This window comes from Drosophila sulfurigaster, chromosome X (genome assembly GCF_023558435.1).
Source record: "Drosophila sulfurigaster albostrigata strain 15112-1811.04 chromosome X, ASM2355843v2, whole genome shotgun sequence".
NCBI lineage: Eukaryota > Metazoa > Arthropoda > Insecta > Diptera > Drosophilidae > Drosophila > Drosophila sulfurigaster.
This window is the reverse complement of record NC_084885.1, coordinates 14555546-14579939: the sequence shown is the minus strand read 5'-3', so window position 1 is coordinate 14579939 and position 24394 is coordinate 14555546. Positions and strand designations below refer to the sequence as shown.

The 24394-nt window shown below is 36.3% G+C and overlaps 1 protein-coding gene across 3 annotated transcripts in view; it reads right to left on the bottom strand.

Moving 5' to 3' along the window:
- Positions 1 to 3200: 3200 nt before the first annotated feature.
- The window catches only part of LOC133849297 (inactive dipeptidyl peptidase 10), a 131045-nt gene continuing 109851 nt past the window's right edge, over positions 3201 to 24394 (bottom strand). For all 3 annotated transcript variants that reach the window (XM_062285279.1, XM_062285278.1, XM_062285277.1), the window contains 8 exons: positions 11317 to 11530; positions 11160 to 11254; positions 11018 to 11103; positions 10374 to 10949; positions 7358 to 8548; positions 6561 to 6755; positions 6337 to 6497; positions 3201 to 6266 (listed from right to left, as the gene is read on the bottom strand). In XM_062285279.1, the coding sequence (XP_062141263.1) occupies positions 5920 to 6266; positions 6337 to 6497; positions 6561 to 6755; positions 7358 to 8548; positions 10374 to 10949; positions 11018 to 11103; positions 11160 to 11254; positions 11317 to 11530 (2865 nt within the window). In that variant the 3' untranslated portion in view covers positions 3201 to 5919. The remainder of the gene's footprint in view (positions 6267 to 6336; positions 6498 to 6560; positions 6756 to 7357; positions 8549 to 10373; positions 10950 to 11017; positions 11104 to 11159; positions 11255 to 11316; positions 11531 to 24394) is intronic.

Sequence of the window (24394 nt, the reverse complement as noted above, 5' to 3'; positions counted from 1 at the left end):
AGTGCGAGCGAGAGACATAGAGAAAGAGAGAGAAAAAGAGCGCGGGCAATGCAAATATAGCGCGCACATGTAGACGGAGAATAGGCAAAAAGTAGGAAAGCACTCGAGTACTCTAGCACTGTCGATTATGCAAAAACCTCTTATTGTGCGTTAGTTTCGTTAAACAATTAACCAATTACACGCACGCACACACTTATACAGTTGCAATCGAAAAATTAGAATTGGAATTATATCAAATTTACGCGACACTGTTTTTTTATATTTACCAACAGAATTTTGGCTACAGCATCAACAGCAGTATTGCACATACACAAATGCATATAAACACACACACTCTGACATATGCACATGCACAGAATTTGGCAAATTAACACTTTCAGCTTCGGAGAGATGGAGACACACAGAGAGAGAACACGATACACATATCACACGACACACACACGCACCTACACATCCCCATGCATGTGTGTGTATGTAAATGGAAAAACACGACAGTCTATGCTTAGGCGACTGTTGCTGCACAAAACAAATTTGTATGTACAATATTTGTACATATATTATACAATATATTCGCTTACGATTTGTTTAAATCGTTGTACTCGCTCACTCTGTCTCGCTCCCACTCGCCCTGCACTTTTGTAGTAGCAGCTACTGACTTTGCTCCACTTTAGCACTTTTTAGTGTTGCCGCATACAGGGATGTGTCTATCGACAACAGCATCGAAACTATATCGATAAGCAAACAAGAAAAACAATCGACACTTAAAATTCAAAAATTGGGGTCGTTTTGGAAATCATTCGATTGGCAGTATTAAATCATATATTGTTACATTGTCGAAGATAATGTAGTTATTTAAAATTGATATATGCAATAATTGCAAACAAATTATTAGCCCCGACGATTTAGAAAACATATTCCTCCAATGGTTGATTTTGCTTGCTGAGAGCACCAGCAGCTGAGATATATAGGTCGGCGTTGCCACCTAATCTAAAATCGTTTTACAGCACTGCGCAACGCGACAACAACGGAAGAAACGAGCATGTAAACAATGAATTTATGCAACTGCCTCAGCAATTTGTGAGCCGAGATGAAAATTTTGAATTATAACTGCAATTTCAATGAGCAATTACAGTTAATTATTTTCACGATAACCCACAGCCGAAAATCTGTGTAGATTACTTAAAAGATTCTATTGTCGACTTATTCGTATTTGATATTTTTTTTTTATGCATTTCATAGTACTACAAATTGCCCCCACATATCAAGAGCCACCCACTTTGCCCCCGCCCAAAAATACAACTACCAATACAGAGACGCAGAACGTAATTCACACATACATACACACACATTAGAGCAGAACGCAATCGACGTCACAAACACATGCATATGAGAAAAAATGAGAATCTGATTTAGCTGTTTTTCTGCGCTGCCTCTGATTTATATCTCGCGTAATTCCGTTGGAATTTTTCACACACATTTTTTTTCTTTACCTTGACTAGTTTTGTTCTCGTTGCGTTTGCGTTCAATTTCAAGTTTAGCACAATACACGCACAAATATACATACGCATACAATTCTACACATGCACACATGTGCTTCTCTCTATAACGAAGATTCAATGCGATTATCAGTTTTTTTTCATTTTCTGTTCTCTTTTTTTCGCTTCCCGTTGCGTCGCTTTACAAAAAAAATTGAAAATAATGAAAACCCGCCGAAAAACGCATTTGTCATGTATGGCAAGAACTGTTTTTGCGCTTGCAACAACGACTATATTTTGTGGCAGTCCTTATAAGCACAATTTAGAGTGGTCTCGTCTCGTTCACTTTCATTGCTTGGGAAACGTCCGCTTGTCTGGTTGCTATGCCTTTTTATGCACATACACATACACGCACACACACACACACCCATGCAGGCAGGCAGTCAGCCAGCCAGCCTACTACATGCGTACACATACACACGCACACACACAGCCACTCACACGCACTCAACTCACAAATTAGTTCTTTCGAGAAATGTATTCGTTTTTTTCATTTAATTTACCGTGTGCAAGTACAAATTGTTGAATTTGTTTTGACAGTTGTTGGCTCACACAATCAATACGCTACTTTTCCAGCGTCTTAAGGTTTCGATTTACTTGCGTTTTTTAAATAAAAAAAAAAACGCTAGCAAAAATTGCAATACGAACACGCGACGGCTACGCAGTACTAGAGATCAGCGTGACCGCAACTTTATTTCCCGAAAATACTAGTTGATACAAAATGTACCAAGATACACCACCACCCAATTGTTAGCTGGCCACACTTCATGACGAGCACAGTAGTATTTTTACTTATGACAAACGCAACCTTTTCGATTGTTTACATATTCTCATTTTAATCTGATTAGACTGTATAAATAAAAAAAATCGATTTATTAAATGCAATAACGAGTCGCTAAATGGCGGTGAAATTATTTTTACTCAATATATATATAATATATTCTGGAAATATACTATATTTCATTTTACAACTGGACATATACTATATTTCAGTTTACATCTGGAAATATACTATATTTCATTTTACAAAATTATACAAAATAGTCTCAGCCTTTTAAATAGGGCCTGCACTTGATTATTTTTTTGAAAAACATAACTAACATTTGGTATAAATAATTTTATGGCATGCTCTGCTCGCCTGTATCTGCGCCGCTTTTGGTTATCGATTGCCATAATCATCGATAAGCAGCTGGCGAGTAGGAATTTGAATTAAAAACCGTTAAGCTGGCATACTATACGTATACTTACTTTTATAGAAGGAAAGAAGGAACTTTTTATTTGTTTTGCATACACACAAAAATTTCATGTTTATTTATTGTTTCGATTTTCTTAAATTATTAGCTGTTGTTGTTGTTCTTTGTAGTGTTTATCAATTATTGGTATACTTATTAGATTTCTGAAATTCAATGTAAGCACATCTGTTTTATGTGTGTATTTGAATCCGGTTTCAATTTGTTCGGTATTTAGTTCTGTATTTATTGTTGTTGCTGTGTTTGTATATTCAAAAGTGTCTAGTGTCTTGAAACCAAATAACTTCGTTGGGTGTGTCATTTGCAAATGACAACATAAAAAGTGTCCAGTTGTGCTCTATTTGGTCTTTTCATTTTTTTTTTAAAGGGTTGGGCATTTATTGGTGTTTCTTTTAAAGTGGCAACTAAAATTCAGTTAGTTTGTACTTTATGGAAATAATGAGTTTCGTTTATAAGCATTCATTATTATATTTTATTCTGTTTTCTTTTTTATTCTGTTCTATGTGTTGGTATCTTTCAGTTGAAAATACATGAAATACGTACCGCTATTATTCAATGGTTGTTATATTTCGGTCATGCTGGAATTATGTCATATGTTCCTATGAATATGTATGCATGAATATAACATATACATATATCTCATCATTGTTCTGTTACATTTAGTACATGCAGATATACGTACATATACATACACACAATGCTATGTATATAGTTATTTGTTTGTTAATAGATTTTGTTTTAAACATTTATAAATATGTATTTCGATTTTCTATTCCCTCATCTCGTTTTGTTTTTATAGTTAAGTTTAACATTTATTAAGAGCTGCATGCTCAACAATTAGAGCTGTTCTTTGACTTCGTTTATAAGTTCTTAGTTTTGTTTTTAGTTAGGATATCAATTAACTTTCTCATGTTTTGCGTCTCCATCAGCCGTGTACAACATTTAAAGCTTGACTATTTTTTTCGTTTTTTTTTTTGTTTTAGTATTTTGGGGTTTTGTTTTATATATACTTTATTTTTAGAGTTACTTATTGTTTTCTGGAATTTCAAAACCAGCCGCACAGTTACTCTACAATAAAAATTCGCCACTTCTTAGGGCATTATTGACGCAACATTTAACACCTATTTATAGTATGCATTTGTTTTTTTGTTTATTATTTTAATCTTGTTTGTCATTTTCCAATTTGCACATGCACACTCGTATCGTAATTAATTAAAGTTAATGTAAAAAAATCTAAAAAAAAAGTTTTATCCCCTTTGTTTTTGAAGGGGTTTCCTCTATAGCACACATACCGATCTCATAATTTTCTTTTAATTTTTCGTTTCGTATTTTTTTCTTTTTTTGGCTTGGGCCACAACAATTAATATCTATATATAATGTAGTACTGTTATACCTTGGAAAACTCTACTAGGGTTCGTTAGTAGTTAGACGTCCTGGTTGGAAAGATTCCAATCTTCTTTTTTTACTGTGGTTCTTTCATTTCGTGTTTTTGCAAGGGTTTCTTTTGGCTTTTCTGTGTGGCACATGCATACATTTCTATTTTTATTTCTATTTCAATCGAGTTTGGCCCTAATTTTCAAACGCAACGTCTTTTTAATGTTGCTATGGCGTTGCCAGACTTTTTAAGCTGCAAACGAACGATAATCGTGAAACAGTTATGATTATGATGATTAATAATCAATTGGAAGGTTTCTAAGTTCTGTCTATGGCTGCCGAACAATCTCATTCATTTATATGTGGTTTTGCTTTTTTATTGTTATATTTTCAAGCATTTCACTTTAGTTAGTTATTAAATGATTTCTTTTTTTTAATTTTTATTGCTATTTTTATGATAGTTTTTCGGCTACACTTAAATTGTTGCTAGCATTCTATTTAAAACATTATGCACGAGTTTTTATACCCTGGCAGATAAAATTCATAAGAATATTATCTCTTCTTATTTAGGTAATCCATATGCTGCTCAAGGGTATTTAATATTCGGCTTGCTGAAAAATAGTTTTCCTTCATGTGAGTTTGTTTTTCTGTTGTAATTGGACATACATAAATGAGAATTGGAATGTGTTTGTGTTTTAAAATTTTAATTATTAATATATACAAAAAAAGTCGGCTCAGTCAAATATATATGTATGTGGTATATATATATTTATGTGTGTACAATACTATATATGTAATGTATGTATGCAGTTACGCATAATAGTATTATATTATTAATATCGATCTAAACAAATCTATAACACAGAACACATACATACACACATACTTGTACAAATACATAAATTAAATTATTTCCATAACAATTATATATGAGGCATAAACGAAATACACAAGTACGCATACTGTACCTTAATTATTATAATAATTATAATTACAATCATTGTTTGTGACATTTGTTGTTGTTGTGTTGTGGTTGATGTTTCTTGTTTCGAAACATTTTCGTTTTGTGTTTCCCCTACGATTCCAAAACCCATGACAAGCAGCATTTGTGTTGATCCTTGTTTGTTTTTGGTTTCAATATACAATATGTTAATAATCAGTCGCATAAATGAATCACCTTGCTTTTGTTGTTGCGCTATAAACATTCGCTTTGCTGGCCTATAGAACGCATCACCCATCACCTCTCTCTCTCTCTCTCTCTCTCTCTCGCACTACCTTTCACACGCACATTCAGAAAATACCATTTCAAAAAAAAAAACAAAAAAAAATACCAACAATAAAAAGTAAACAACTTAAAGCCACAGTCACACTTTTGTTTTGCATGCATTCCACACATTCACACCGAAATGCACATGATTTGCCATTCACACACTCAAACACACACACGTACATACATTCTAATGCTGAAGGATGCGCATCTTTTTGGCCAGCGTTGTCTCCGTCTGCTGCAGTTTTCGCTTGCTGCTGTAATTGCACAGCTTATTGGAGACCTTGCTTAGTGTCATTGCCGATGACGTCATGAGATCCAATGCCTGTAGGCTGTTGTCCAGTTCATCGAGTGCGGAGAGCGCCGTTGTTGTGGCGGTTGCCGTGCCAATGATTGATGACGTTTGATTGTGACGATCACCGGGATCGATGTCAATGTCGATGAGCTGATTGGCCAACGGATCCTCGTCATAAGGATCGTAGGGGGGTCTTAATTATTGTTTAAACACAAATAGACCCGTGGGATCCCACTCGTTGTCATCGACGGGTCCAAAGCATTCATCGAAATACCATTCCATTGTCTTGTAGACATGACTCAGCGATCTGGTAATCGCATGATCCTCATCCGGATACACTTGATGCCGGAACTTCACCTGCTGATCGACGAGGGCGCGCACCAGCATCAGCGTGTGCTCCTGATGCACTAGCGTATCCGCAGTGCCGTGCATCAGCATCAGATTGCGTCCCTTGATGTTGCCCGCCTTCATTGTGAGATCTGCCTCCTGTAGCGCACGCAAATAGTCGCCCTTCAGCGGTATATACCGCTCCGTAAAGAACGAGTCTACAACGAGTGAGAGAAGCGTTAGTTGAAGTTGAAGATCAGGGGTACCAAGTGTTCTCAAGCTACTCACAGTGATAGCCAAAGCTGACAATGGGATTGATGGCAACGGCACATTGCAGCACCTGCTGCGAGTCATCGATGAGCATCATTGCGGACGCATAGCCGCCGTAGCCCCAGCCAAAGGCGCAGATGCGCAGCGGATCAATGAACTTGAGATTATCGCGCAAATAACTGTCAGAATCAAAGAAAATTGTTGTAGTATATATGTTGGACCATATTGGGAGCATCGCTTACGTGAGCACGCCCAGCTGATCTTCGACCTCAACGGTGCCCAGTTTGCCGTGTACTTGAGTACGCAACAGTTCGCCTTGATAGCCGCTGCCACGCCCATCGATCTGAGCCACAATAAAGCTGCGCTGGCTGCATAAATACCAATTCCAATCCACCTGGAAACGCTCCGTCACCAGCTGCGAACCCGGCGAGGCGTCGCTGTATCAATGGAAGTGCATAATTGTATTATATGTTAATATTAAAGTCGAACTGAAAACCAAGGTGCTTTTTTTCTGATTCATTTGTAATAACATTTGGCAAGAAGAGTTAAGAACCGAATTGATTTGAAATTTAGCTTTATTTATAAACGAACCGAAACTAAAACAAAGATTTGGTTCACAAAACAATTTAATCAATTAATGATATATCAAAATTTCCAAATATAACAACTTCAAAGTTAAGTATACGTATTCGATTTTGTAATTATCATAAATGCTCGAAAGAAAAATGTCTCTAAAGCCTTGATCCATCAACTTTTTTGCTTAGACCTTTAATATTCCAGCAAATGAATAATAATAAAGCATTATCCGCAAAGCTGTCAATATATCTGTATTATAAGACTTTACATTGTGAAAATAAATTAAAACCAAAAAGAAACCAATCCTGAACCATCTTTGAAATTTATACAAATTTAAAAATCTTTTGCTAAGGCAGCAAACTAAACTTTTGAAGTGAGCCAGTCTCAAACGAAACGTTCTGGGAATTTAACCTCAAGCTAAACTGAGCACTAATAAAGGGAAGGGAAGGGTCTGAGTACTTACACATGCAGAACCAGGGGAAAGGCGACCTCCTCCTCCTCGCGCATGCCGGGCGGCAAAAAGAGCCGCACTTGGGCATGGAATCCATGCCGAATCTCCACACTAAAAGTGCGCATCTGTGGAATCGCCAGTTGGGAGAGACGATGCCGCAGCACATCCCCGGCATTGAGGACAAAGATCTTGTCATTGCTGGCCGTCTCGACGAGATAAACGCTGGGCGCCTCGGGGCCCAGACACTCCTGCACATAGTAGCTATAGTCGCGACTGAATTGGACACGATTGTACAGACAATTCTTGGGTATATCGTAGATGCAATCGTCCGGCTCGAGACGCGCCACAATGTCCTCCCAGCGTTCGCCACGTTGCCATTCGGCGGCATTGGTGCTGCGCGCCCGATGGAGCCGATAGGTGGCCTCGGTGTTGTCGCAGGTGAGGCAAGTGGGTTGCGTCGATGTGATGTAGGTGCGATTCGATTCGGTGACGTTTAGTTTAAGGCTGATCTTGTAGAGGTGCCGTTCGCCCGGCCGCTTCTCAGGAGCAGCCATAAAGTAAACGATCTCATGTCCCTCATCCCAGCCGACAATTTCGGTCACCTCAAACCGACCCATGGTCAAGGGGACCGGACGTCGATCCAGTGACGAAATGAACACCACATGACGATAGTGTCCATGCTCGCCGTCGCGCACCGGCAATCGCTTGAGCAGATAGCCGCCGTTGGAGATCTCGTATGTCGTTTGACCATTCGTCACATTCGCCTGGCTATCCGCAATTGTCGCTGCTCCACCGCCGCCATCGGCATCCGGCCGCAGCACGCCGGCACTGCGCAGCTGGGCAGCGATGCGAGCAGAGAATATGGGTCGCTCGGCGGGCAGCACCCAGCCATCGTTGATGGTCACCTCTGTGTGCACGACCTGGCAGTGAAAGTGCGGCGCCCGACAGATCACCGTCGTCGCTTTGGTCTGATCCCGATTTGTTACCGTCACCGACAGATCGATGGGCGAGGCCCAGGTTAAGCCGCCCACATAGCTGCCATTGCCCAGCTCGGCGGGCAGCTTGATTTGTGTGGGAAACATGTATTTGGTCACCGCCAGATTGACCACGTTCACCGTCACGTTCGGATTGCGTGCGCCAGCCTTGGGGTAGCGTTGACTCAGTACCGCCGGGTACTTGATGTCGTCGCCCATCCAGGTGTATCTGTTGGGTCAACAGAGAGGGTCTGAGTTAGTAGCTGTGTACGATAGAAATGTAACAGCATCTCTACAAGTATGTAAACTTTCATAGACCCTTTACTATGATCTTAGAGTCTCATACACGACTCTACTATTTACTCATTCTGAAAATATTACTTGTATTATTGCATTTTAGAATTGCGCATTGAAAAGTTGACTTTAAGTTGTACAACTTTTGCTCTACTAAAAGTTTGTTGTTGATTGAAGAGAAACATCTGCTTCGTCCTCCTTCCGAGGACCCATTACTATTTAGGAAATGTATTCTTTAGACAAACAATAGTATTAGCATTTTAAATGTTTGATTTATGGCACATAATTGTGAAACATAGTTTATCCGCTAAATAAAGGAAGGGCTCGACAAGTAGATACCCTGCATTGCGAAAGGAGTTGTTTGTAACTTTTTGATGAGTATGTGCTTGCGTCGGTTATGCTTCAATTGCATTATCAAGATTTGTATAGATTGTAAAAAAGTGAATGTTTTCTTCAGAACCATTTAAACTTTACTCAAAAGTGTTAATATCAAATTTGATAGATTAGTAGATACCTTGAACTGCGAAATGAATTGGATATAGTTTAATTGCATTTAAAGTGCTGGTATTAAAAATGATCGACTAACAGATACCCTGTAGTTCAAAAAGAGTTAGTTATAGCTTGATGAAGAGTATGTGTTTACTTTAAAAGTATCTCAATTGCACTCAAAAATAAATTTCAAAAATGTGATCGACTAGCCGATACCCTGTAGTTCAAAAAGAGTGTGTTATAGCTTGATGAAGAGTATGTGTTTACTTCAAAAGTATTTCAATTGCACTCAAATATATTTTTTTCAAAAATGTGATCGACTAGCAGATACCCTGTAGTTCAAAAAGAGTTAGTTATAGCTTGATGAAGAGTATGTGTTTACTTTAAAAGTATTTCAATTGCACTCAAATATATTTTTTTTCAAAAATGTGATCGACTAGGATATACCCTGTAGTTCAAAAAGAGTTAGTTATAGCTTGATGAAGAATATGTGTTTACTTCAAAATTATTTCAATTGCACTCAAATATATTTTTTTCAAAAATGTGATCGACTAGCCGATACCCTGTAGTTGAAAAAGAGTTGGTTATATCTTGATGAAGAGAATGTGTTTACTTCAAAAGTATTTCAATTCACTCAAATGTTTTTTATTCGAATATGATCGACTAGCCGATACCCTGTAGTTCAAAAAGAGTTAGTTATAGCTTGAGGAAGAGTATGTGTTTACTTCAAAAGTATTTCAATTGCACTCAAATATATTTTTTCAAAAATGTGATCGACTAGCCGATACCCTGTAGTTGAAAAAGAGTTCGTTAAAGTTGAGGAAGAGTGTTTCCTTCAGAAATATTTCAGTTCACTCAAATGTTTTTTATTCGAATGTGATCGACTACCCGATACCCTGTAGTTCCAAAAGAGTTAGTTATAGCTTGATGAAGAGTATGTGTTTACTTCAAAAGTATTTCAATTGCACGCAAATATATTTTTTTCAAAAATGTGATCGACTACCCGATACCCTGTAGTTGAAAAAGAGTTAATTATAGCTTGATGAAGAGTATGTGTTTACTTCAAAAGTATTTCAGTTGCACTCAAATATATTTTTTTTCAAAAATGTGATCGACTAGCCGATACCCTGTAGTTCAAAAAGAGTTAGTTATAGCTTGATGAAGAGTATGTGTTTACTTCAAAGGTATTTCAATTGCACTCAAATACATTTTTTTTTCAAAAATGTGATCGACTAGCAGATACCCTGTAGCCACTCAAATGAACAACTCACTTGTATTCGTTGACTTCGCTATCGTTGAAACTCAAGAAGGCGAGAAAATGACTGTCCGGCGAGAAGGCAATGCTGCTTCTGCGACTCTCCAGCTCCGGGACATTCTCGTAGGTCCAATCCGGTACGCCATTGTAGAAGACACCCGCTGCGCCCGTCTGCGTAATGCGACAGACGAGCTCGCCCTGCACCTTTGGCTTGTAGTAGATGTCGTTGTGATGCACAAATGCGATGGCCTGATTGAGAGAGTAGGCACCCTTGGAGGCGGCACCGTTTGCGCCAGCATTCGCCTGACTTCCGTGCTCACTGCCGCTCGCTGTGGCGCTGGTGGTGGGCGGTGATTTGCCAGCACCACCAGCTGCAGCGCCTGCGAGACTATTGAGTATGATGCTGCCGCTGGGCAGCGGCGACATCGTCGTTGTGGACGGTGCTTGGCCAGCCGTCGAAGGAGGCGGCGGCGGCGGTGGTGGCGGATTGATGGGCGCCCAGACGACGTGCTGCAGACGCGGCGCCTCGGCGATATTCTCCGTTGGTCCCAAGGGGAATGTGTTGGCCGTTTGCACCTCATAAACGTGGTGTCTGCAAATCAAAGAAAGAAATTGTAAGAGTTCTGAGTGAGAAGATGCAAAGTAAAGACAGTTGCTTACCTTGAACCCTCTGCATTGCTGTCCGATTGCAGCAAGACGTATTTCTGATCTGGCGCCACCAGAAACGATTCCGCATTCAATTGGCGCTAAAGAGAGAAGAGAGCTGTTAAACTGTTCTTTCTAATTCGAGCATTTTACTCACAAATGTGGAATTGGTCATAAGAATGCGCGTCGTATAATCGGCCATATTGAGTATCGATAGGCCGCCCGTTGGATCGCGATAAACAAGCTCGTGATCTGCAAAAGTTTAACAATTACTTTCAAGTCTGATTTGTTGACGAATTCGAAGCAAGCTCTACCATTGCTCCAGGTGCCGTTGAAGGGCTTCCACTGCAAACTTTTGCTGAGAATGTCGCTGGGCAACATTCGTCGCCCCCGAATGCGCAATCCCTCATCCTCAGGCGATAGCAGAAATATCGAGAATATGATCAAGCTGAAGACGGCGGCGATCACCAGCAGGGCTATGAATATGCCACGCCAATTGCGTCGCTCTGGAGATATGGCCACCAATTCCTGCAAAAAAACACAAATACACAAAATATCCAATTACAAATACTGAAGAATAACATTTACATAGTTTAATATTGCTTACGATTATAGCTGAAAAAGACAATTAGTTCCTACAAATATATTAGATATGCATATTAAGTATTAAGTATAAGTTTTTTTACTACCAAAAATATGCATTAAAATATTATTATTTCCGAAAACTATGCATGTTAAATATTATGAATATGAATATAAAATATTAAGTATACGTTTTGTATTTCATAAAAATGTATGTAAATTAAATATTAAGTATACGTTTATGATTCCTAACAATTTTCGCATTAAATGAACGTTCCTTTATTCTCAAAAATATTTATAATAAATATTTTATTTATTTATCTAAAGATAATAAGTAAATGTAAAAGTAAAGATAATTAAGATTAAGTACACTTTTCTTATTCCTAAAATTATGCATATTAAATAATAAGTATACGTTTCTTTATTTCTAAAAATATGCATAATTAATATTAAGAATATGTCATTCAAATTATTAGAAATGTAAATTCATATTAAATATTAGGTACACGTCTCACACTGGTTTCAATAAATCAGTTTCATTGAAGCTGTCTTTGCGCACATTAAGTATACGTCAAGTTGTATTCTTTGGAAAGCATAAGTATCTACATATGTACATACATATATAATAATGATAATACAACTTATTCTCATGTTTCTAATTAAATATTCTTATATATTTAAATATAACAAGTTTAATTTGAATAATTCTTTAAGGACGATTACACCTCATATTAAGTATACGTAGTATTATGCTATGAATAAATTTGCTTGTTTATTTTTTGTTTTTTTTTTTTATTCCAATGTTGTTGATTAATTGCCATTATTAGCAAATTTGTTACCCGTACTTCAAAAAGCGCTAATGATTTATGTATATGATGATTCATTTGGGTTGTCGACGCATTCGAAGTGCTAATGGCTTCTTGATGGAACGTGTAGCTCTGATTGTTGTTATAATGCTACAATTCTACTACAAAGTGCTTGCGTGTATTCTCTATATTTTCCATTTTCTATTTTCTATTTGCTGCTTTCCATTTTCATTGTCCATAATTTGCCAAATGACCTTTGCTGCACCCACTCTTGGTATTCGACTTAAGGCCAACTCAATGTAATTGAACATTTTGTTCATAATCAAATATGCGTAGTTTTACTTTAGTCGATGCGACTACCAGATACTCTTCACTAACTTAACACTACAATATACAGAATATTTGATTGTTTGAAGGGTATCTATAAGCATATTTTGCTGCCATTTGTCAACGTTCGTTAGTCTAATGAATGAGTTTCATCTTTGACTTGATAGAACTGAAATTCTGAAATTGATGATGCTGATGATGATGTTGATGAGCATAAAGTTGATGTTGTTGATGGAGGGGGGATGCAGATGATGCAGATGAGAATAATGATGCTTTAACCTCTTTTGTTTTGTTTTGGTTTTGCTGTTGTTGTGGACTTGTTTGTCTAAGTAGTTTATGGCGCTAGCTAACTGAAAAATTGCATTTTTATTCTTGTGTTGCCTTGAGGACGTTTTAATGAGTTTCTCTTTGTTTTATTTGCGGAGATAACATCTATTGATTTTACAAGCGAGCAGCGCAAAAAAAAAAAAAAACAAATGCCACAAGCCAGCAATGTGAAGAACTAAAATAAAATTGCCAATCAAATCCGAGGGAAGGCACAAAAGTTTACCGAATAAAACAGAAAGAAAAAAACGAAAACGAAATTTAGGGACAAAAGCCGGCAATTGATGTTCTGGCAGTGGCAGCTTTCGCTTTTTACTTTTCCCCACATTCAGCGCTCAGTATTCAGCGCAATCAAGCGCGAATTTCGAATTGCATTTTGTGGAAGGCGTGTGGCGAAAACAAGGCAAAGTTGAAGGCGGAGGCGGAGGCGGAGTGGGGGGCGCGTCACGTCGTCCTTGATGCGCTTAATTGACAAGCGAACGCCAATGAAATTAAGGCTAAAATTCACAAACACACACACTCACACACTCACACACATATGCAACAACAACTGGCATAACATGACTGAGTGCACATAACTGCAGTAAAACTATTTTAATGCATTTTACATGTGCAGCTGTTTTGGCTAGAGGGCAACTAGAGAGAGAGAGAGAGAGAGAGAGAGAGAGAGAGAGAGAGAGAGAGACAGAGGAGGCCGAAGAAAGGAGGATAAAGGGAGGAGGGAGGGAGCGCAGTCGGCTTGGAAGTAACTCAACTTGGGCTTTGGTTCAGGGCCAGGCAATTTACATGCATATTTAGTTAGCAGAACTCACTGAATTCGCTTTGGCACTTGGACACTTTCCAACAGCTGCGGTGTTGCCACGCCCATTTGCTTCGAACACGCTCAAGTGCCTCACAGGACCGCACACCACAATAATACCCTGTAAACATTGGGCATTGCCAAACAAAAGGCTCTGCATACAACATACAAGTTTTCCAACAACTTTCCAGACCATTTAAAATTAATACGAATTCTATAGTTTATTGATGTAATAAAATACTTTTCTTTAAAGTGCTTAACATCATAGCAACACTGGCGCCATCTATCCGCTGATGGCAAGCTGATAATTGCTTGCCGCCATATTGCATGCAAGAAAGTATGCAATTGCTAAAAGCGCCATCTATTGCTCGTTGTTTTGCTTGCCCATCTAATTGTTTTTTGTTTACTTTTCGTTCAACAGCGTATATTGTAGTCGCGCAAGCTCACTTTTATTTGCGTTCGTTTATATTTTTTGTGAATTTTATTTGGGGCTTTGATCCCAGAAGTGCTTACACACCCAGTAACAACAACAACAACAACAACAACAACAGGAACAGCAATAACAACAAGAGCAAGTTTATGCTCTGTGTTTGTGTAGAAATTGAATTAAAAATTTATATGCACTTGCATGTTCGTTAGGATGTGAAAGCGAGAGGGAGACAGAGACGGAGATGAGGTGGAAGTGGGAGCAAGGTAGATTGGAAGATAGGAAGCTAGGTAATAGGATTTTGTATAGCGTGTGGAAAAGTGCAAAACTGCTAATTGAAATGATTGCACACACAAATCTTTTGGCCAGCACATCGATGGAGCAACAGCCACGGGCCATTCGCGCTTGTAATTAAAAAGAAATGTTTTTATATATGTATGTATGCAAACACACACACACACACACACATATATAACACATGGGCTGAAAAGTCCCGGGCCTGACAAAGAAAACTTGCTTTTTTTGGATCAAAATTGGCGTTACTCATCAACTTAATCTTTATCAAGAGCATCGTAATCATTCCAGAGCCGCTATAACATTTCAATATAAATTTTTTAGAACGATTTATTTTTTGCCTCAAAATAGGCTTCAATTTCAGTGATAATCTCTTCAATCGTGCGAAATTTTTTATCGGCGAGCATTTTTCCAGGACTGCTGACCTCCAGAAGTCGCTGGGAGCCTAATCTGGCAAATTAGTGGATGTGGGAGCAATTCGAAGTTAAATTCAAGTAGTTTCGTCACTGTCATTGAATCATGAACACATTCTTGTTGTTGGTCAAAAGTGAGCAAACGCGGCAGCCATTTTGAAGAGATTTTCTTATAGTCAAATGCTCATGCAATATTAAGCCAACATGTTTTTTTGATATCTTTACGATGTTAGCTAACTGACTCAAATTTAATTTTCGATCATTCAAAACGATTTTGTGGATTTTTTTTATATTTTCTGGTGTGACCTCCCCATTTGGACGTCCACTGGGTTCTGCATCATCGGTGTCTCTACGACCACGTTTAAAGTCAGCAAACCAACGTTTAATTGTTGTTTCTGATAGAGAGGAGTCCCCATAACCCTTTTCAAGCCAAAGCTTTGCTTGAACGGTATTTTTTCCCATCAAAAAGCATTGTAAGATTAGAAGACGAAATTGCATTTAATCCATTGTTGCGAAAATATAAAAAGTAGTGTCACTTTTGGCTCAATAACTTACAAACTAATGAATAGAATATCATGAAATTTTAGCAGCTGTCTTCTGAAGGATTGTATTAACTGAAAAAAAGGTGACTGCAATAAAACTAGCACAATCTATGTGTAAGGCCCGGGACTTTTCAGCCCACGTGTTAGACAGTCATAACTCTGACACTGACTCATACAGCAGCAGCAACAGCAGCTCCACTTCAATGTTGATGGATGATGAAATTAAGTATACGCTGAAATGTTGTTGCACAAACTATGCTCTTAATACCCTGCACACAAAAAATGCCAGGTGGTATGTTAGACTAGGGGAACATTTAAAAGCATTTCAACTTAATTTAAGCAATTACGAATAATTGCGGATTGCAATTTGTTAATTCGATTTATGTTTGAGTTGTTTTAAGCATTTTCTTTTCAAAAGTGATATCTAAGTGGTGAGCCAACTCTCTGGCTCAATAAAATGATATTTTTACAGCTGTCGTTTTTCTTTTTTGGGCATCACAAGTTGTAAATTATGTGATTTTGTACTCAAATTTTTTAGTACCCAAACACTTAAATTTTAACTACGTCCATATAACCCTTACAACAGTTAACGAGAATGCTTTCCGCTTCCGCTGCGTCGCCATTTCTGTTTTTTGCTCTGTCTTCGTGTTCAGCTTTTACTTCTTGCATCCATTTCGTGTACTCGAATATGCTAAACTTATTTTATTTAACCATTACGCTTAATACTGAATTTGCTTTTGCTTTGGCTTTAGCTTTTGCTTTTGCTTTTGGAGTGCAATATTTTCATCAGCAGCATGTTTAACAATTCATTAGAATTCATGTTTAAAGTTTTATACAAAAGCAACAGCTTTCATTTTGTGCATGCTCAACGAAAAGACGCCCTGTAATTAATGCTCGAATACTTGTAGAGCAGCAAGCAGTAAATATTTGTAGTTACCGCAAGCAAACCTTCTTATTAAGTATACGCACGCTTGGCCTGAAATCTATTTTGTTGTTGATCTAGGGTATATTTTGTAATCAGAGCTTTCACAGTTGTAAATAATATATTCAGATGAGTGCACAAGCATCACTTTTGCAAAGAAGAAAAGAAATATTTAATCACACAAGTTGTCTAGCTAGCTAACATGGAAATGTTTTATATTCCAACGGGCAGATGACCCGATTCGAGTTGCAGCTTTGGAATATGCCTCAAAATAGCACTATGGAATTTAGATTGGTTCAAATTGCACTGATAAAGACTAAGAGTTTAATACACTTATATATACAGATATGCATAACTGACAGATATTGACAGAGTGAGCTGCTGGTAATCGATCTCATGATTAAATATTCCGTATACGACGCAATTTAACGCATAACGAAGATAGGAAAATATGAACTAAAGCTATTAAACGTACTAGGATCGAGAAATCCTTGAACCAACTAGATTCCTTGTATAATTTTATAAAGGAACGGATATATAAATTTATTACTAATAAAGGAGGCAATAATAATTATTGAATTACTCTAAGAAATATGCAACATATTTTGAGTAGCTTTAAGAAAATGTTTGAAAACCGAATTTTGTTAAATTTGTATAATGATTTGAATATTTTTTAAGTATCATTAAATACCAAATGTTTTTACAAATCAACTTATTTTCAATCATCATTGAAATAATAAATACCAAACAAATTTGAATGCAAGTAAACGTAAACATCAGTAGTGTATTTTGTTTGCAATTCGTTAACAAATAAAGAAAAACTCACTAGCAAAGATCAATTATTTAATTAATGTTTAAAAATCTCTTGGTTGCTTTTATTATGAATTTAATAATTATGTTTGAAATTGTAAGAAAGCTTCAGTGGAGTGTGCTCGACTGTAAGATATTTGTTAGCCTTTTTGAATAAAAATAAAACAGTGGGGTATTATTCTAAAAATATACCAATATACTGCAAAAATACTGCAATACTACTACCGAAAGCCATATTTGGTATATCGATGAAGTACTTCATTCGAAATATACCGTAGAATACTAAACTATACCAGGTTGTTAGCTAAAGCAACTAAGACTCGATTCCATTAGTCAAAAGTATTTCTTAAAGAACTTTTAAGATTTATATCCGATCGCAGCCAAATTCTCATGAAAATGAGTACACAGTTCTACTCTTTGGGTAGCGGTTATAATAATAATTGTGTTAATTATATAAATTTGTTTTTCTAACTAACTTATCAAAATGTATTTATTATTATTATTATTATATTTGCAATTGAAAAAAATTGTAAAGTAACAAAGCTGCATTTTTTTATAATGGTATATTTTAGTATATTTGTAGTATTTTTAAGGTATATTATGTAGGTATGTTTTACTCTTACTTCCTTTTAATACCTTAAATGATTTTTCTTGAAAAATTACTTTAAAATATCAGTTTAAAGAAAATGTTTTTGCTATCGAAACGAGCACAGAAACTAAACCATTCATTGGCAAATAAATTATTGATGGACTTGTACGAAAGTTTCTTAATTGCTCAGCGTAATATTTTCAGTGAGCGCTGCAAACTAAACCCTTAACCCGATTACCATCAATTGAGTGAGATATATATAGTATAGTATGTGCCCTATATATGTACAAGTATGTTGTGGACATGCAAGCAATCAATGTGGCAAGCGACTAACTAAGCTGTCTGACTATCTGTCTGACTGCCTGGCACCTGGAAAAATACTCAGTTCGTTTGCTTGTCTTTAGATAAATATGCCATGGCAAGCAATGAAATATGTTTCCTCCCCCTCTGATCTATGGTATATTTGTGCTAGGCAGGAGACTCTCAAAGGAGACGTTTTGATACGCTTCACATGCAGACACAACCGCACTTTGGGAGTTCTGATTGCATTTTATGGCTTTCACTGGCTGACCAAAGAAACACTGCGAGAAATTGTTTTCACTCACTAATTGTTTAGCAACTTCTGGCGCAGAAATTGTTGCTTAACATAATAAAGAAAGAATGAAAGAAAGAAAGAAACAAACAAACAAACAACATTTCTCCTGTCTTGAGGCTTTTCTTAGCCATGCTCTTGAAGTGGACATTGTTTGCAGTGTTCGACAATGATGATGACGATGATGATGATGACGATGATGATGACGATGCACGGATGCAGCTGGACTCGAGGTAAATATGCAATTATCGCAAATAGTTAGCTGCAACACAAGAATGCTGCACACAAAAAAGTACTTGGCAACATCATTGGGTTAGCATCAAAAATGCGAACATCAAATGCAGCAAGCGGCATGTCCTTGAGAAGGAGGCGAATCCAGGCAGAGGGCAGCACACATTGTTGTCAGTTAGTCCGTCAGTCGGTAGTGTGCTTGCTTGCTCTTGGCCCTCGGCATTTTATGCTCCTCCAAACAAACAATTCGAACCACACACACATACACACACACACACACATACACAGAAGCAGGAGCAGAGGAAATCGCAGTTGGAAAACAATTGAGAAACTTGCTCGCAACACAAATGTTGCATTTGGTCTTTAATTTTCAAGTCGTGGGTTGAGTACTTAATTGGATTTTGCCTTGCCAGCTTTATATACTACAATGCCTCAGGCACAGTTGCTTTCTCTCTTCTTTTTTCCATCTCTCTCTCTCTCTCTCTCTCTCTCTCTTTCTCTGGCTCTGTCTGTGGCTTGTGTGCGTGTGCGAGATAAGTTTGCCAACATTTCAATTGTCCGCCACATAAACTCTCATATCGTGCCGATCCAGCTGCCATAGATACTTCGCTTTCAGCTTCATTTTCACCAAAGACTTTATTTTCGCTTACCACAAACACACACACACACACACACACAAAAACAATGAAAGAGACGAAAATAAAATGGAAATGGAAATGAAAACCAATTCGAAGAAAGAATAATCACAGAAAATAACAATTAAAGCTGAGCACAATTCGCATTCAAGCTGTGTGTCTGTTTTTTTTGTTTTTGTTTTTTAATGAAAACCGTTGGAAAAGCATTTGCATGACGTCTATAAAATTATCGAATTGAATATAAAAAGCGTTGAGAAAAATGCACGAAGCAAAGGCAGCGGAAAAGTAAATCATTTGGCAAACAAATTTCTTTAGCGAATTGGTTTACTTGCATAATCTTAAGGAGACAGCAAAAAAGAGTGACAATAAATTAAATTGTGAATATATTGCGAAAAAAACATTAAATAAACGAAAGAAATGCAACGACAGCGAATAACAGCATAACCGAGTTTTAATGTTTAACTTACAATTTTATTTTAAAATTAAAAAAAGTTTAACTTCAATTAAAAGTATTATTACAAATTTACAACAGCATTAAAAATTTGTAATAAATCAACTTAAGAATATATCTGAGTTAATATTTAATTTCATATTCCATTTAATTGCTTATCAATTTATTTCTAAAATTAAAATTAAAATTGAATGTGTTGCTAAGAAAGAAAACAATGCAATGACAAAAAATAAGAGTTTATCAGAGTCGATGGCCTTAGTTGCTAGCACTCCCTTTCTTTTAGTTATTATATTATTCTGTATAATAATTAACATGTAAATAAATAAATAAATAAATAAGAGTTTATCAAATGGTTAAAATATTAAATTGAGAATAAAGCTGAGTTCATGTTTAATTTCAAATTCATTTTAATAATAAACCAAAAAAAAAAATGTAAATAAATTTTAAACAAAATAAAAAGAAAGTAGAAAAAATGAATTAAAAACAGCATAAACATAGCTTAAAGTATTAATAAAATAAATTAAGAGAATATCTGAGTTAATGTTTAATTTTTAATTTTATTTATTTGCTTATAAATTGTAATTTCAAATTGAGAAAAACTTTCAAATAAACTGAAAGCACAGCAAAGAGAGGAAGAAAGTAATTTAGAATAAGCAAAAAAACAAGCTTAAAAAAGTATTGAAAAATTAAATAGAGATTTTGGCCAAGTTAAATGTTAGTTTGTATTCAATGTGGAAATGAGTTGAAAAAATAAAATGCAAATAAAAAATTATACATATGAATATGAAATTCAAAGTATGTCAAAGAGGGGATAAAATGAATTTACTGAAGTTGCTGCAAATAACTTTCTTATGTTATTAGTTTATTGCACAAATAAAGTAGCAAACACTTTGTGATAAATAGTTGTATCATAAAATTGGCTTTGATGTCAAATAGCTGAAGCTGCATTTAAATTGAATAACATAAGCTGGGATTTAATAAAGTGCACAACATGAATATGCAAAATACTTGAAGTAACCAAGTCGTGTTGCCAAGTCATTTAATGCGCAGACTTCAAAATGGCCAAAGCGAGTTGCAATTGATTTTGCCAGACAAAACAACAGTTGCAATCAAAATGTACAGAGGGAAGGAAAATACGTTTGTCCGTCGATCGATTCTGGCAGCAAATATTGAAGCAATCATTAGGAGTTAGTTTTGCTGTCGTCTGGCAGCAAATGCCATTTGAAATGTGCATTTAATGAGCTGTAAACGCATTCAAAGCTCTGCACTTGGCACCTGGCCAACAGTATGTTAAAAAAAAAAAACAAACCGAATGTGGAATAGAATAGAATAGAATAGAATAGAATGCCATCAGCAATAGCAACAACAGACGCACAAAAAAAAGAGAATGAACAGAAAGAAAACTGCGCAAACTTCAGCCACAAATTGCCTTCATTACGTATATAAATTACGCGCACATTTTTCGCAGTTGTTGTCATTGTTGCTGTTGTTGACCATGACAATTGTCACACCTTTTTATTGGCCAACTCGCATTAATGGCTAATGAAGGCACATGGACAGCCGCAGCAGCAATGGTCAACGGCAACGGCAACAGCAGCAGTCACAATGTTCATAATAAGTGGACGGCAGTGGACAATGGCCCAACACACACATACACACACACACACACACACACACACACACACACACACACACACACACACACACACACACACACACACACACACACACACACACATACACACACTAACACACTAACACAATTCACAATTGTTGTCACTAAGCTCTCCTTCTTCTCCCGCGCTTTCTTTATGACCCAGTGTGTGGGAGAGAAATTTATGATGTGTCCACTACAGTGAAAGTTTTTGGCCACGTTCGGTTGCCTCTGTTGCCGGCTGGCCACGAAGCTACACTCAAAGCGACATACATATATACATATATGGACACACACACACACACACACACACACCCAGACGGTCATAGCAATTAATTTCATTTTATTTTTGGGCCATATTTCCTAAGCATGAGCCTAAACCCTCCCCTCCATCAATTGACGTTTTTGTCAGGATATATGTACATGTGTATGTGCCTACAGCCTGTTTCAAAACTATGCGACACTTTAATAATCGCTGATTAAAGTTAGCTATTGTCAACGCGTTTTTTGATACAACTACGTTAGTAGCCTCGAAGGCCTTAGTTGTTATGGCTCATCTCATTGAAATACGAAATAGTATTCGATATTTCAATAAAATAATAACAATAACTACGTTTATGTAATTAAGATCATTTTGAACAATTTAACATACAAGCTTAAAACATTTAATCTGCAAACAAATATCTTGTCGATATCTTTCCAATAACATCAATTTTTTCCTGTCTTCTTTGAATAATTCGTATATTTTAATATAGACTACTGCTACTCTAATTAATAACTATTGTCAAACTAAAATCTTGAATTTTTATTATTATTATGTGTCTTAGTTGTTAGTACTCTAGTTACCTTAAGTGTTTTATTATACAATACATTTATTTTAATATCTAACCTATAGTATAGAACAAGATTTAGAAGATTACCTAAACTCGAGATTTACAAAATTATAATCAATGTTCCTGCAAATATTCTTCTATCAAAAATAGTAATCCTCCTCCATGTTTTATTTAGGTTAGGCTAGGTTAATCTGTTTTAGCAGAATATTAATATTAATATTTTATTATTATTATTATTATTATTATTATTATTATTATTATTATTATTATTATTATTATTATTATTATTATTATATTATTATTATTATTATTATTATTATTATTATTATTATTATTATTATTATTATTATTATTATTATTATTATTATTATTATTATTATTATTATTATTATTATTATTATTATTATTATTATTATTATTGTCATTATTGTTATTACTATTATTATTATTATTATCTAATTTTTTAAAAAATTGGAATATTCGCCGAACTAAATAAGCTCTATTACATCTTTCATTGCTTTGCAAAAACAAAAATAATTAACAGCACTTAAAAAGTCATCAAGTGTTGTATATTTAGCAGTGAGTTGTTGCCAGATTCTTGTTGTTAAATAGAATCATTAGCTGGCTAATCTTTTGTTGCAGTCCCGCGCCATGAATAATGCAAGTTCGGTCTGCTGACTGTGTAGCAAATATTTGTCAACATTTTGCTGCAAGTAGTAAAAGTAGTTCTTTCCCTCTCTCTTTCTCTGTCTCTTTCTCTTTCACTCTTTATCTTTCCCTCTTTCTGTTTCTCTTTCGGTTTGTCGAATGTGGTCAGTCGAAGGAAGTTGAAAAAGTGTTATGGGCATAAGAATAGCCAGAGAGCAAACAGATGACAAGGGTCAGCTGCAAAATGGCCCCCAAGCGGCTGTTGCAACCAAAATCATTTGCAACATTGATGAGACAGCGCGACGATGGAGGAGAGGGGAATGTCACGGGAGAGTAGTCTGTGTGTAGTATGAAAGAAAGTTTGTCGAACACACACACACACACACACACACACAAACACACCCAGCTAGCTGTCGAGTAGTTGCTTGGGGTTGGTTGGGGAAACGTTGAGTTTATAAATGATCTGGGACCAAGTCCATCATAATGACATAAGTTTCTCCTTCTCTGTGTGTGTGTGTGTATTTGTGTGTGTGTCTGTGTGTGCCTGGCAATTATTAATGAAAGGCTAAAACTCAGCCACGTCGCGTCGTCATTGCTGACTCGAAAACTTCAAAGCGAAGTGTCATTCTATCCATGCCATCATTCGTTCATTTTGTCATTCTGTCATTCTGTCATTCTATCATTCATGTTCGACGCCTCGCCTTGTGGCGCCTTCAGCGATGTGCTGCGAGTCAAACAGTAATCGGCAACTATCGCAGTTTTTTCTTTATCGTCACGTCGTTTCCGTTTCCCACACAACTTTTTTTTTTGGTTGCCTTCGCTTTTTGCATGTGCGAATTTATTGCCGCTCTTTTATTTATTGATCCATTCTCTTGTTCTCTTGTTCGCTGCCTAGACATCTTGGTCAGCTTCTTATCGCGCCCATAAATTGTTCTTATCTCTTTTTCAACTAACACCCACATACACACACACACACACACACACACACACATGCCCAAGACGCCATCATTTTGCCGAGTCGACAGGCGTTAATCGCCTTATTTCATTATCGTAAGTTACGATATTCAAACTGGCAGTTATTACCCATTATGCAAAGCGATTAAGATACGTTTCTTTTCCTTTCTTTTCGCAATTTGAATATAAATTACTATATTTTTTACTCGACGTTTTACTATTTTCACTGTTTTAGCTAGCTTTGCATTTTTAACATATTATACCTAATTACGGTTTCTTTGTGAATATAAAACTAAAAAGATATTATTCTTTCGAACTATTTTAACTATTATTACTGTTGTATTCTGTTGTCGTGAATTTCTTAAATATCATTTGTAATTTTGAAATGTTATTACGTTATGTTATTATCTTAGGTTTAATGCAAGTAAAGTTCCAAATCCACTCAAAGTAAATAAATAAGAATTAAATAGAAAAAAATAAAGAAATCTCCAGTCGAGTGTGCTCGGCTGTGCATATTTTGAATAATCGAAGCATACAAAAAATATATCAAGGGTATGAA